Source organism: Pongo pygmaeus, chromosome 3, assembly GCF_028885625.2.
Source record: "Pongo pygmaeus isolate AG05252 chromosome 3, NHGRI_mPonPyg2-v2.0_pri, whole genome shotgun sequence".
Taxonomy (NCBI): Eukaryota; Metazoa; Chordata; class Mammalia; order Primates; family Hominidae; genus Pongo; species Pongo pygmaeus.
The window spans coordinates 178,197,938-178,211,377 of NC_072376.2; the positions used below are offsets into that span (position 1 = coordinate 178,197,938).

General features: G+C 43.4%; 1 protein-coding gene across 4 annotated transcripts in view; it reads right to left on the reverse strand.

Moving 5' to 3' along the window:
* Positions 1-207: 207 nt before the first annotated feature.
* Positions 208-13,440, reverse strand: part of TMEM192 (transmembrane protein 192) — a 36,526-nt gene continuing 23,293 nt past the window's right edge. For 2 of the 4 annotated variants that reach the window (XM_054485643.2, XM_054485642.2), the window contains exons 4-6: positions 12,813-12,947; positions 9,909-10,011; positions 208-1,582 (exon numbers count right to left, since the gene is read on the reverse strand). In XM_054485643.2, coding sequence (XP_054341618.1) covers positions 1,444-1,582; positions 9,909-10,011; positions 12,813-12,947 — 377 coding nt within the window. In that variant the 3' untranslated portion in view covers positions 208-1,443. The remainder of the gene's footprint in view (positions 1,583-9,908; positions 10,012-12,812; positions 12,948-13,440) is intronic. The other 2 variants (XM_054485645.2, XM_054485644.2) reach the window with 1 other exon arrangement.

The following is a 13,440-nucleotide window of genomic DNA, read 5'->3' on the forward strand; positions in this document are numbered from 1 at the left end:
AGGCTGGGCAACAGAGCGAGACTCCATCTTAAAAAAAAAAAAAAGAAAGAAAGAAAGGAAGGCGCCATTGCACTCCAGCCTGGGCGACAGGGTGAGACTCTGTCTCAAAAACAACAACAACAACAACAACAAAAAACCAAAAAAACAAAAAAAAAAAAGGAAGGGAGAAAGGAAATTTTAAAATTTTAAAATTAAAAAAAAACTTCATTTTTATCTTCAGAATCAGATATGTTTAATATCTGCATATAATTTAATATGCATTTTATCCATTACAATTTTTAAGTATAATCCAAGGCTTTAAAAAGGTATCTTTTTTTACAGTAATTTAAAATTACAGAAGATGCCTTTCCTATAATTGAAGTTATTGATTAATTGAAGGTATAACCAGACTGAAATATACAGCAACTTCTTGAAGAATGGCAAAAATAAAGTGAAAGTTCTAAATTCTTCTCTGAATTTTTCAGCTATTGCTAATGGAAGGTGCTGCCAATATAATAGGCAACACAGGTTTGTCTAACACAGGTCAGTCTAACACTGGTCCAAGTAATCAATCATCATATCTTATTTCTTTTCTTTTTCTTTTTTTTTTTTTTTGAGACAGAGTCTCGCTCTGTCGCCCAGGCTGGAGTGCAGTGGCACGATCTCGGCTCACTGCAAGCTCCGCCTCCCGGGTCCACACCATTCTCCTGCCTCAGCCTCCCGGGTGGCTGGGACTACAGGCGCCCGCCACCACGCTCAGCTCATTTTTTTTGTATTTTTAGTAGAGACAGGGTTTCACCAGTGTTAGCCAGGATGGTCTCGATTTCCTGACCTCATGATCCGCCGCACCCGGCCCTTATTTCTTAAGAATAGAAAACTGTAGGAGTTTGCATAGTAGATCACCTGGTGAGACCTCAGTCCTATAGTGAGAAATTCTCTATAAAAGCTATATGGTACATGATGTCATCCAACACCACATAAGCATATAAAATACATGATAAGGCTCTCCAGGAAAAAACATTCACAAGAAATAATGACTTCTTTCATCAGCTTAAAAGTGGGAAGAACTTATTTGATTAAACCCTGTTTAAAATCGATTGTCTTGTTAGACTTCCCCTATCCATAATGAAATCATTACAGGGTTCTAATGTCAGATGGAAAAGTGTTGACTATGGAGTTGTTTAGCCTCTGTTCCTAGGATAAACCAAGCAGTTAAATAATTTCCAAAAGTACAAAACAGACATTCCCCTCAAGTTATCCAGGCTTCTATAGGTACTTTTCAAGTGACCCACAAGCCCTATATTTTAAACAGCCACAGAAGTCAGAACCAAACTCAGGTTTCCAACAAACACTGTAAAATTCTATTCAGCAAAAGCTGCAGTTCCCCGTGGCAACTTGTTAGGTGGTCAGTCAGTCTCAATTACTCTGGGTTCCTCTGCAATTGCTGTCATGCCCGCGAGCCTCTCACGTTCTACTTGGCTGACAGCCCAGGTCTGAGGAAGTGAGAGCCAACAATCGCTTACTCAGCAGCGCATTGTGTCGCTTCAGGTATTCAATGGTGTCTCCTTGCTTTTCAACAATTTCTTCTAGGCTTGAAATAGTCCTGCAAATAATCAAGATATAAATGGGTTACACATATTCACCAATACTCATTACTGTCTTTGCAAACGAGTACCTACTAGTTTTTAGTAAAGCATATTGTATTTGTCACCTTTTCTTAGATGTCAGAAGCCAGGGTAATATTGCCAAATAAGATTATTTTCATAAATCGTTTTAGTAACTTCTACTCTTGAAATAAATTTAAAATGTTATAAACTTTCACACCTCTATGTTTTAAAAAAGGCCATCATTGCTTTATTTAAGAAGGATCCTAATTTGTTAGATAATTGAGTATAAGACAATTGAGTATAAGTGATCAACTTAAATGGCATTTAAAGATAAATAAAGGCAAAATTCATTCAATAATCAAATGACGATTTAAAATAGACAACTCTGACCATGGGAAACAATTTTTTAAATGTATGGCATCTGTTTATTTTTGCATTTCTCCTTTTTTCTCCCATACCACAAAAACGTATCTTTTTGCACTTGACACAAATAAAAATATTATATAAGTATATAAAACAAACAAAAAAATCTAACTCCTTCCTACACTACTGCCCCAGCCCACTTTGGTCTCACTGCTCAGAAGTAATAGCTATAAAGTGTTTTTAATTTCCTTCCACTAATTTAAGATATTAGTACTAGGAATAGTGATGATGACAATGACAGTAATATGCCAGATGAATTTTAATGTTGACTAAAAATTGCCTATTCAAGAAATAAAACGTTATTGGATGTGTTTCACTCAGATATTCTATATGTGCTAAAAGGGAACTATTTCAAGGGATGGTAAGTGAGAAATTCAGCATGAAAAATATCACATGGGAATGGTCCCATGTGAACAAAAAAGATTTATTCTTAGAAATAAACAGTTATGCTTATAAATAATGTGGTTACAGGAATGGGCTATGTAACCACATTACTATTATTATTATTTTTTGAGACACAGTCTAGCTCTGTTGCCCAGGCTGGAGTGCAGTGGCATGATCTCCACTCACTGCAACCTGCACCTCCCGGGTTTAAGCGATTCTCCTGCCTCAGCCTCCCAAGTAGCTGAGATTACAGGCGCCTGCCACCATGCCCAGCTAATTTTTGTATTTTTAATAGAGACAGGGTTTTACCATGTTGGCCAGGCTGGTCTCAAACTCCTGACCTCAAGTGATCTGCCCGCCTCAGCTTCCCAAAGTGCTGGGATTACAGGTGTGAGCCACTGCGCCCAGCCAATAACCACATTATTTATAAGCATAACGTGAAAAAAACTTTGAATATGCTATTATTTATAAGTATATTCGGAAAAAGACTATCCGAATTCTAATCCTGACTTTGTCACCCACAGACTGTGTGAACTTAATAAGTTACCTAAACTCTCTGGTCTTCAGAGGTTAACACAACAACGAACATTTAGCACTTAATATGTATAAACCACCTAAGAACCTCCCACTCTTTTTTTTCTGAGCTGGGCTATTCACTGAAAAAATACTCTTTATATAAAGGTTTTCAAGTTATCTTGATGGAACTGAGAAGGGATATGCTCTGAGTAGAGTCAACTCTTGTATACACTGACTTTTTTTTTTGAGACCGAGTCTCTTTTTTTTTTTTTTTTTTTGAGACGGAGTCTTGCTCTGTTGCCCAGGCTGGAGCACAGTGGTGTGATCTCGGCTCACTGCAAGCTCCGCCTCATGGGTTCACGCCATTCTCCTGCCTCAGCCTTCTGAGTAGCTGGGACTATAAGTGCCCACCACCACGCCCAGCTAATTTTTTTTTTTTTTTTGTATTTTTCAGTAGAGACAGGGTTTCACCGTATTAGCCAGGATGGTCTCGATATCCTGACCTTGTGATCCACCCGCCTCAGCCTCCCAAAGTGCTGGGATTACAGGCGTGAGCCACCACATCTGGCAGAGACCGAGTCTTGCTCTGTGGCCCAGGCTGGAGTGCAATGGCACGATCTCGGCTCACTGCAACCTCTGCCTCCCAGGTTCAAGTTATTCTTCTGCCTCAGCCTCTAGGATTACAGGCATGCACCACCATGCCTGACTAATTTTTCTATTTTTAGTAGAGATGGGGTTTCACCATGTTGACCAGGCTGGTCTCAAATTCCTGACCTCAAGTGATCCGCCCACCTTGGCCTCCTGTAGTGCTGGGATTACAGGCGTGAGCCACCATGTCTGACCATCTTCTCTTTTTTTTTTTTTTTTTTTAACACAGAGTCTCACTCCATTACTCCATTGCCCAGGCTGGAGTGCAGTGGCGTGATCTTGGCTCACAGCAACCTCCGCCTCTAGGGTTCCCACAATTCTCCTGCCTCACCCTCCCGAGTAGCTGGGACTACAGGCGTGCACCACCACACCCAGCTAATTTTTATATTTTTGGTAGAGATGGGGTTTCAGCACATTGACCAGGCTGGTCTTAAACTCCTGACCTCAAGTGATCCGCCTGCCTCAGCCTCCCAATGTGCTGGGATTACAGGCCTAAGCCACCACACCCAGACCTGGACACTTCTATATACAGTAGACTTTCAATTAACGTCCCTGTTCCCTGCCCTATGTCCCACTCCTGGGCATCCTGTTCATTTCTGAGTTCCAAGTCTTTCTGGGGCTACACAAAAAGAGTGGCTGCCTCCTTGGCTTTATTTCTCCCCGTGTCCTCTAAATGTAGCCTCTCTGCCCTGTGGTATTGTTTACCGCTCCTTCTTCTGTATTCTGTAGCCCATACATTTTCAGAAATCATTCAACCATCGATGGTCCCTTTCTCCTCCAGTTTTTCTGCTAGTGTGGGTAGGGTGGTCTTTTTTAATCCTTCACTATCCTTTTGGAAGGATCTGGGGAGGGTGAAGGGATAAACGTGTGGCCAGATTTACCTTCTTTCATTGGAAGTTGATTCAAATTTTCAAACTGAGATGCAGTTTCAAAGAAGAATTCCATACAAATTTTAAAATTAAAAGAGGAATATAAACTGAAATTTTTTTTTTTTTTGGGAACAAAGTTTCACTCTTGTCTAGGCTGGAGTGCAATGGCGCGATCTCAGCTCACTGCAACCTCTGCCTCCCGGGTTCAAGCGATTCTCCTGCCTCAGCCTCCTGAGTAGCTGGGATTACAGGCGCGCACCACCACGCCCAGCTAATTTTTGTATACTCAGTAGAGATGGGGTTTCACCATGCTGACCAGGCTGGTCTGAACTTCCGAGCTCAGGTGATCCGCCCGCCTCGGCCTCACAAAGTGCTGGGATTACAGGCGTGGGCCACCACGTTCGGCAGAAACTGAATTTTATTGCCCCAAAGTTAACCCCACGAGGTGAAGGGAATACATTTTAAAGAGCTTTCCATTAAGTCATAAGACAGCAATATTAGGTAAACTCTTCAGTGCTCAGGGGGAACAAGATGAAATATGAAAAGGGTCAAAGTCAGGAAGAACAGTCTCTGAATAAGCCCAAAAGTCGACACAGAGATAATCAAGAACTGATACTAAAGTTACTCCTCTATTTAGGTTAGAATGAAGAAAAAGTAAACAGAAGAAGAAGGTAGGTCATGGTAGGTGAAAAGTGACAAAAAAAGGTTGTATTTTCTCGGGGAAAGAATCTATTTCACTAAAGACACCTCCGTTTTCATAGTTCTGTACGTATTGAGAATTATAGACGGTATAATCCAGGCTTCAAGAAACCGAGGGTAAAGGATTCTAGAACTATCAAGATATCATCAGCTTACACTGTGGGACAGAGATAACGATCCCAAGATGAAGAACCTTGGACTTGCTGCTCATTAACTGTTTGTTTTTGTTTTTTGTTCTTTTTTCTTTTTATTCATTAAATATTTATATTCCACACTATAATAAAAAGCAATGTGCATCCTGATTCAACACTGTCACACCTGTGTTGCCACTTCACACCTGTGCCTAACAACAGTTCAGTTTATAAAAGCTAATTTAAAAATGACACTAATTTGAAAATTGGCCTTACTAAAAGCCAATACATTAAACTATATTTATTTCAACAAGTGTTTTTAAAAGTATCTCTTTCCTTTATCTATAAAGTTTTTTGTTGTTGTTGTTTTGTTTCGAGACAGAGTCTTGCTCTGTTGTCCAGGCTGGAGTGCAGTGGTGCAATCTTAGCTCACTGCAACCTCCGCCTCACGGGTTCAAGCGATTCTCCTGCCTCAGCCTCCTGAGTAGCTGCGACTACAGGTGTGCATCACTTTGTCCAGCTAATTTTTGTTATTTTTAGTAGAGATGGGATTTCACCATGTTGGTCAGGCTGGACTCAAACTCCTGACTTCGTGATCTGCCCACCTCAGCCTCTTAAAAATGCTAGGATTACAGGCATGAGCCACCGCACCCAGTCATGTTTTTTTCTTTTTTTTCTTTTTTTAACTAGTACATTAGTAATGGCACTGAGTCAATTTCTTAAGCCCCTAAATAATACACTTTCTTCTTTTTGTTTTGAGACGGAGTCTCGCTCTGTTGCCCAGGCTGAAGTACAGTGGCACCATCTTGGCTCACTGCAACCTCTGTCTCCCAGGTTCAAGAGATTCTCCTGCCTCAGTCTCTCAAGTAGCTGGGATTACAGGTGTGCGCCACTGTGCCTGGCTAGTTTTTGTATTTTTAGTAGAGATGGGGTTTCACCATGTTGGCCAGGCTGGTCTTGAACTCCTGACCTCAGGTGATCTACCCACCTCGGCCTCCGAAAGTGCTGGGATTACAGGCGTGAGCCACCCCACCTGGCCCACACTTTCTTTATATATACTGACTATATTTCTATGTCTGTTGCTATCCACTTCAGATGATGTTAAGGAATAACTTGTGTCCCAGATTATATAGATCCAAAAGCGGGATGAGAAGAACCACAGACATGGTCAGGAGTGGTGTAATCATGCCTGTAATCCCAGCACTTTGGGAGGCCGAGGTGGGTGGATCACTTGAGGTCAGGAGTTTGAGACCAGCCTGGCCAACATGGTGAAACCTCATTGCTACTAAAAATATAAAAATTAGCTGGGTGTGGTGGCACATGCGTGTAGTCCCAGCTACTCGAGAGGCTGAGGCAGGAGAACCTCTTGAACCCAGGAAGTCAAGGCTGCAGTGAGCCAAATCACAGCAGTGCACTCCAGCCTGGGTGACAGAGCTCTCACCCTGTCTCAAAAAAAAAAAAAAAAAAAAAAGAGCGGGCCGCGGTGGCTCACACCTGTAACTCTAGCACCTTGGGAGGCCCAGGCAGGTGGATCACTTCGGATCACTTGAGGTCAGGAGTTCAAGACTAGCCTGGCCAACATGGTGAAACCCTGTCTCTATTAAAAATACAAAAATTAGCTGGACGTGGTGGCGGGTATCTGTAATCCCAATTACTCAGGAGGCTGAGGCTGGAGAATCACTTGAATCTGGGAGGCAGAGGTTGCAGTGAGCCAGGATCGTGCCACTGCACTCCAGCCTGGGCGACAGAGTGAAACTCCTCTCAAAAAAAAAAAAAAAAAAAAAAAAAGAAGAGGCTGGGCGCAGTGGCTTACGCCTGTAATCCCAGCACTTTGGGAGGCCAAGGCGGGTGGATCACGAGGTCAGGAGATCGAGACCATCCTGGCCAACACGGTGAAACCCCGTCTCTACTAAAAATACAGAAAAAAATTAGCCGGGCGTGGTGGCAGGTGCCTGTAGTCCCAGCTACTCGGGAGGCTGAGGCAGGAGAATGGCGTGAACCTGGGAGGCGGAGCTTGCAGTAAGCTGAGATTGTGCCACTGCACTCCAGCCTGGGCAACAGAGCGAGACTCCGTCTTAAAAAAAAAAAAAAAAAAAAAAAAGAAGAACCACGGACATGATGCAGATAAAGAAGAAAAGAGGTCTAAAACCTGAGCTTTGGGCACACCAATCTTTAGGAGTCTTGAAGGGGAAGGGGAGCAGGATAAAGAGACTGAAAAAGGAAGGGCAGGTTGATGGCAAGGAAACCAGGAGACTGTCATGCCCCAGAGCCCAGGGAAAGAAGCACTTCAAGGAAAAGACAGTGATTACCTGTGCCCACTGCCATTGAGAGGGCAAACACAAGGACCAAGAGTCAGTTCACTCTGGATTGGGCAAAGTAGAGGCCATCAGAGGGACTGCAGGGGAAGATGGGAGTGGGGCGACCAGTAAGGAGACTCTTGCACATCCAGGTGAGAGATGTTAGTGGCAGTGGAGGTAGAGAGCAGTGGTTGGATTATTATCTTATTTTTATTTTATTATTATTATCATTATTTTTTGAGACAGAGTCTGACTGTGTTGCCCAGGCTGCAGTGCAGTGATGCAATCTTGGCTCACCTCAACTTCCGCCTCCCGGGTTCAAGTGATTTTTCTGCCTCAGCCTCCCAAGTAGCTGAGATTATAGGTGTGAGCCACTGCACCCAGCCAGATTATTATTTTAGAGACAGACCCAACAGGACTTGCTGATGGGTTATCTGGGTGGAGGTGGGGTGAAGGAAACAGGAGTCAAGGATGATACCAGCTTTCTGGCCTGAGCAACCTGTTGAATAGCGATGCCACTTCCCAAGATGGGAGAAGGCTGGATTTGAGTTGGGGCAGGGCTCTGTGTTGGACACATTAAGTTTGCAGACATCCAACTGGAGATGCTGATGGCTAATGAGAAAGTCAGACAGACAAATCTGGACCACAGGGGAAATACACAGCTGGAGATACATGTTTGGGAATCAGCAGCATATTTATGGGATCTATTTTGTTGTTGTTTATATATACTTAATACTCATACACAGTTAAAAAAGAAAAAAAAAAGGATCACAGTGAAAAACAACAATCCCCCCACTCGCTCCCCACCACCCACCACCTCTGAGTGTCAGGCCCAAAGGTAGCCACTTTCAACTCTTTGTAACTGGTTCTTCTGTATTTCTCTCTATATTTCTAAATAACAAGATTATACAATTTCTTGATTTTTCAATTTTTGCTATTATCTGCGGACTTCCTATATAAGAAATTAGAATTTAGTTCTCTCACTTTCCCCAAATCCATATACATATACATTTATGTCTTCTTTCTTGTAGCCTCTCAATCCAGTAAGCAATATTACAATTTTGGGTTAAATCAATATTCAGAAACTGCAATATCACTATCTAGATATTCGCCACAGTTAAACATGTAACAGTTGGCTAAATATTAGCTAGAGTTAAGCCATGTAAATCAGCCTTCTGATTTACCTAGAATTAATAATCACCTCATTTTTTTGTTTACATAGTTTTGTTTTTTGATTTTTGATTTTTGTTTTTTGAGTCAGGGTCTCACTCTGTCGCCCAGGCTGCAGTGCAGTGGTACGATCTCAGCTCTCTGCAGCCTCAATCTCCTGGGCTCAATCAATCCTCCCACCTCAGCCTCTTGAGTAGCTGAGACCACAGGTGTGTGCCATCACACTTGGCTAATTTTTTGTACTTTTTGCAGAGACAGGGTTTTGGCATGTTGCCGAGGCTGGTCTTGAACTCCAGGGCTTCGGTGATCCACCCGCCTTGACCTCCCAAAGTGCTGAGATTACAGGCGTGAGCCACCACATGGACCTGTATAGTTTTTTACATCTACGTTAGCCCCAAGATCTCCAACAGATATTAATGATATTTTAATTACCATGGAAGTCACTTAGGGAGAGACTGGATAGAAACAAGGGCGGGCAGACCGGGCTGGCTGTTCGGGAAGCTAAAATGGGAGGATTGCTTGAGCCCAGGAGTTTGAGGCCAGCCTGGGCAATACAGAGAGACTCCATCCCTTAAAAAGAAAACAACAGGCTGGGCAAGGTGGCTCACGCCTGTGATCCCAGCACTTTGGGAGGCTGAGGCGGGCAGATCACCTGAGGTCAGGAGTTTGAGACCAGCCTGACCAACATGGAGAAACCCCATCTCTACTAAAAATACAAAATTAGCCAGGCATGGTGGTGCATGCCTATAATCCCAGCTACTGGGAGGCTGAGGCAGGAGAATCGCTTGAAACTGGGAGGTGGAGGCTGCGGTGAGCCAAGATCATGCCATTGCACTCCAGCCTGGGCAACAAAAGCAAAACTCCCATCTCAAAAAAAAAAAAAAAAAAACAAAGACATCTATAAAAAAAGGTGCTTCAAGGAGGGAGTAACCAGTTAATCACGTCAAAAGCTCTTGAGAGGTTAAATAGGTTGGCTAAGTGGTTAATCTTTTGCATCAAATATATGGCCTATTTAATACATTTAGACATCCTGATTTAGACTTGATTCCACCACAGCTGAAAGGAAATAAACAAATCAAACAAATGTAAAAGTACAATTACACAATCATAAATTCCAAGCATCAGAATGGTTTCTAGCTTTCTAGGGGAAAAAACTCAATTATTTTATTCTCACCTAAATCTTACCTGAATCCAGTCTCCGAGGTAATATTGCTGGGGTAAGCATAGATTTTTTCTTCTTCAAGTATATCAGGCTCTGGTTTAGCTTTATTAAATCTCCGGATTTTCACTAAAATAATAAAGTCATTATTAGATCGAATTCTGAAAGACAAGTCTAGTTTCATTTTTTCAAATTATGCTAATTTGCTGTTCTTATTAACGTCCTCGAGTATTTCAAAGTCTACTATGTGCCAGGCCTGTTCTAAGCCCTGGGAATATAGGGATTACATTAGTATTGAAAATAGCAATAATAGCTGACATTTATTGTGCACTTAGAACACATGAGGCACAGTTTAAATGTTTTATATGGATGCCCTCATTCAGTTCTCATAACCACCTGCATGAAGTGGATGCTCCTATTACCCCACAGTGAAGCCCAGAGAAGCTGAGCAACCAGCCAGCCATCTAATTCAGAAATCATGACTTCCTCTGGTCCAGGGGAAAATACAGATAATAATCCTACATTCTAAGACAGTATGGAAAGCACCTTCAACAGAAGCTTGTGCAAGAGGCTTGCACAAGGAGTTGTCAAGCTGCTTTTTGGCCTGGAAAGCAGTGCCTAACTCAACAGAAGGTATCAGAGAGGGGAAAAGAGGATAGAGTTTGAGCCCTTCCTTGAGAGAAACACGGGAATTAGTCACACAGACTAGAAGAATAAAGAAGGGTGCTTCAGGTGTGGGAGGAGTCTGAACAAATGCTATGGTCTTGAGAAGCTACACGTATGTATGGGTGTGAGGGTGTATGGACGAGGGGTGAGGTTGGGAAGGTGAGCAGAGAATGCATCAGGAGTGGCTGGTGTGTCATGCAAGGCAGTTACACTTTTTTTTTTTTTTTTTTTTTTTTGAGACGGAGTCTTGCTCTGTCGCTCAGGCTGGAGTGCAGTGGCACAACCTTGGCTCACTGCAACCTCTGTCTCTGCCTCCTAGGTTCAAGCAATTCTCCCACCTCAGCCTCCCGACTGGGATTACAGGCGTGCACCACCACACCCAGCTAATTTTTTTGTATTTTCAGTAGAGACGGTGTTTCACCATGTTGGCCAGGCTGGTCTCAAACTCCTGGCCTCAAGTGATCCGCCCGCTGCGGCCTCCCAAAGTGCTGGGATTACAGGCGTGAGTCACCAGGCCCGGCCTAAGACATTTAGATTTTATCCTCAGAGCAACTGGCAGTCTTTGAAAGGATCTCACCATCATCACTGAAGAGCAGGCTAGGTAGAGGCCATTCAAGGAGAACCTTTCAGGCTGGGCATGGTGGCTCATGTCTGTAATCCCAGCACTTTGGGAGGCCACGGTGGGTAGATGACCTGGCATTCCGAGTTTGAGACCAGCCTGGCGAACATGGTCAGATGCCGTCTTTACTAAAAATACAAAAATTAGCTGGGCATGGTGATAGGCGCCTATAATCCCAGCCACTCAGGAGGCTGAGGCAGGAGAATCGCTTAAACCCAGGAGGCGGAGGTTGCAGTGAGCTGAGATTGTGCCATTGCACTCCAGCCTGGGCGACGAGAGCGAAACTCTGACTCAAAAAAAAAAATAAAGAAAACACCTTTTATGCCACATGAAAAATTTAGATTTTTTTTCCTTCAGCTATTAGAAAAGTCTGGGCAGGGAAGCTGTTAACAATCAGAGTTAAGTATAAACAAGATCACGTTGGCAGGAATAAGAAATATGAATCAGTGGACAGAGGGAAAGAGACCTGTTATATGTCTCCTGGATGTGGCCATGCAAGGGATGATGAGTACCTAACCAAGGCAGTGGCAGGGACCAAAGAAAAGAGACAGAGCTGAAAGACAGGTAGACTGAATAAGACTGATGACTGATCACCAATCCTATCCAGTTCTTGGGGAGTGAGGTAGAAGGAAGAAGGTAGATGACGCCTACGTTTCTAGGATTCTGATTTATCAAGTGGATGCAGGCTGGTATTGTTAACTGAGCTAGAAGAGGACAGTTAGGATGGAGGGAAATTTTGAAGAAAATTATGTTCTGTTCAATTCTGATCTTGGTGCCTATGGGACATGTGGATGAAAACTTCATTAAGCAGATGAATATATAAAATTTGAGGCCGGGTGCGGTGCGTCACACCTGTAATCCCAGCACTTTGGGAGGCCAAGGCGGGCGGATCACCTGAGGTCAGGAGTTAGAGACCATCCTGACCAACATGACGAAACCCCATCTCTATTAAAGTGCTAGCCTCCTAAAGTGCTAGGATTACAGACATGAGCCACTGTGCCTGGCCTATTTCTTAATTTTTAATTTTAAATGGCAAGCTGACATTTCAGCTGCCTTCAGAGAAGCAAAAGTTTGTGCATGTTTTTGTTGTTGTTGTTTTAGGAGACAGGGTCTTACTCTGTCACCCAGGCTGGAGTGCAGGCACATGATCTTGGCTCACTGCAACCTCTGTCTCCCAGGCTCTAGCGATCCTCCCACGTCAGCCTCCCGAGGGGCTGGGACCACAGTTGTGCACCACCATACCCGGCTAATTTTTTGTATTTTTTGTAGAGATGGAGTTTCATCATGTTGCCCGGGCTGGTCTTCAACTCCAGAGCTCAAGTGATCCTCCTGCCTCAGCCTCCCAAAGAGCTGGGATTACAGGCTTGAGCCACCATTCCCAGCCCCAAAAGTTTGTGTCTTGTTTTAATGGAAAAGTTCACTTGCGTTAACAAAAATTTATTAATGACACAATCTTAAAAGAATGGGGTCTCACTGGTGGTGGCTATACCTTCCTGTTGGTTTGAAATTAAAGAAGTCTGCATGTGGTCACCACTCAGATACACAGAGAACTTCCTTGTCGCTAAGATAATGGGCTATACTTTAAACTGGGAGGAAAGGAAGCAGTTCGAGGTTCCTATAAGAACAGGCTCGTTGTAATTCTCACCTGTGTAAATGAGGAGACATATCAGGGAACAGATGAGTTCCAGTGCCAAGATGGCTAGAATGAGGTCAAGATACAATCTGCCAGGCTCTGGGAAGGAGTGCTGCATGCATAGTATGAGGAGAAGCACTGTGTTGCCTGAGGAGGAGAAACATAAAACACAGCATGTGATGAGAAAGACATATATGGTCTTTGTCCAATAGATAGTTGGTCTTTGTCTGGTTCCTTACACAGAGCTCCTAAAACCCTTGTAATTTCCTGAGTGATCAGAGCCTTCAGAAATGAAGACCCAGGCCAGGTGCAGTGGCTCACACCTGTAATTTCAGCATTTTGGGAAGTCAAGGCAAGAGGATTGCTTGAGCCCAGGTGGTCGAGACCAGCTTAGGCCACATAGCAAGACCCCATCTCTGTAAAAAAATATAAAAAATTAGCCAGGCATGGTGGCACACATCTGTAGTTCCAGCCACCTGGGAGGCTAAGGTGGGAGGATTGCTTGAGCCTGGGAGGTTGAGGCTGCAGTGAGCTGAGGTCGTGCCACTGCACTCCAGCCTGGGCAACAGAGCAAGACCCTATCGCAAAAAAAAAAAAAAAAAAAAAAAAGAAATGAAAGACCCAGAGAAAACTATTCTTA